This window comes from Argentina anserina, chromosome 6 (assembly GCF_933775445.1).
Source record: "Argentina anserina chromosome 6, drPotAnse1.1, whole genome shotgun sequence".
NCBI classification, from domain to species: Eukaryota; Viridiplantae; Streptophyta; class Magnoliopsida; order Rosales; family Rosaceae; genus Argentina; species Argentina anserina.
This window is the reverse complement of record NC_065877.1, coordinates 24641639-24643399: the sequence shown is the minus strand read 5'-3', so window position 1 is coordinate 24643399 and position 1761 is coordinate 24641639. Positions and strand designations below refer to the sequence as shown.

The 1761-nt window shown below is 30.8% G+C and overlaps 1 protein-coding gene across 1 annotated transcript; it reads right to left on the bottom strand.

Moving 5' to 3' along the window:
* Positions 1 to 349: 349 nt before the first annotated feature.
* On the bottom strand, positions 350 to 1761 carry LOC126797139 (uncharacterized). The gene is made up of 3 exons (XM_050523815.1): positions 1696 to 1761; positions 1537 to 1593; positions 350 to 583 (listed from the first exon to the last, which is right to left on the bottom strand). Exons 1-3 carry the CDS (start codon positions 1759 to 1761, stop codon positions 350 to 352), a joined length of 357 nt encoding a protein of 118 aa, XP_050379772.1.

Below are 1761 nucleotides of genomic sequence, written 5' to 3'. Positions count from 1 at the left end.
AATCCAATTTATATTTAAGAGGGTGTATTGTATATGGATTTTTTTTAATTCATGGACTTTCAGAATAGTCCACTGACCTTTTTGTAATTAATCGATTTTTTTGAAGTCATTGACTTTGATTACAAATTATTGATATGAAAATCTACAGAGTTTATTATGAACGACTTCTACAGATTTCATTAAATTTCAAAATAATGTTATAACAAAAAATAATTAGAACATAAAGTAAAAACATCTCAATGTAACGAATAAAAAAAAGGTACAAGTATCAAATACAAAACAAAAAATGAAAAAAAAAACTTTAACAAAATTTGATGTTGGCTAATGAGTCCCTAAAACAATGAAAATATCATTTTTCTCCTTCATCATCACTTTCTTTGTTGTCATCGTTTTCATTATTGACATTTTGTTGAACATTTGGTTTGACATCTTCCCACATATGATTGGCAATACTCATTCTCCATTCATTAGCACTATCTCTATGCTGTTCTTGGGTTTGAAAATCATTCCATTCAAAATTATTTTCTTGATCGGGTATGGGGTCCTCTTTTGGATCTAGAGGAAATTCATCTGAACAACATTCCTATAGAAGAAAATTGTGCAATCCTGCACAAGCCAAAACTAGCTTTGCTTGTGTCTTGTATGAAAATGGTGGTGCTGATTTGAAAATAGTGAAACATGACTTGAATACTCCAAATATCCCCTCAATTAGGTTCCTCAAGGAAGCATGTCGAAGATTAAATAACTCAATTGCATTAACTGGATGATTTTCTTCACCACCAAAGTTTTTGAAATGATATTTGGTACCTCAAAATGGAGCTAAAAATCGACGTCGGTTGGGAAATCCGCAGTCATCTAAGTAATATTTACCTAGCAATGAAAGAAAACGTATAGTAATTAGTGAGTTATATATTAAGTTAGCTGCAATTATTTTATGTGCTTAAAACCATACTTGGTGGCAATTTGAGTCCATTGCGTCTGGAAATCACATAATTTAACACTTTTGAATCATGAACAGAACCTTCACATCCACTAATCACGTAGATAAATTGTAAAACAAAGTTACAAGCTGCCACTGCCGGCCCTGGGCCAAGAGCCACTAGGCCCATGCCTAGGGCCCGAAATTAATAGAAGGATATGTGAATATAAAAATTAATAGAAATTAATATGTGATTAATTATTAGGTACAAAATTAACACTTTCTTCACATATCCTTCAATTATTTATTAGAAAATTTAATATGTACTCAAATTACTAGATTTTATGGGCTTAAACCATGATTAAAAATATTATTTTTTCCATTTAAAAACTTTAATTTGATACTTGACTCTTGAATTCATAAATTTAGTATGAAATTGATAAATTATATTCCATTATAAAATGTGAGGGTCTTGAATTTTATTTAATTAATAATAAACATTTTTTATTAATATTTTTTATTTTTTTCGTCTGGGCCTCTCCAAGCACAGGGCCGGCCCTGCAAGCTGCTAATATATTTTGTGATATCTTCCCATAGCGATTTCGATACTTGCTTACCTCATGTCCAACTACCATTGCTGAGATGTGTGTGCCATCAATAGCTCCAATACAATCCTAAAATGATGGAGCAAGTATTACAGTAAATGAAAAAAAAATATTTGTCACTCGTGCACATTGATAATAATATTTGTGCATAGGAAATATTGCATTACTTACATTAAAGTAAGGATAGAACCTTGTACTTTCTCTTATGTTAGATGGTACATACTCCGGTTTAGCCAT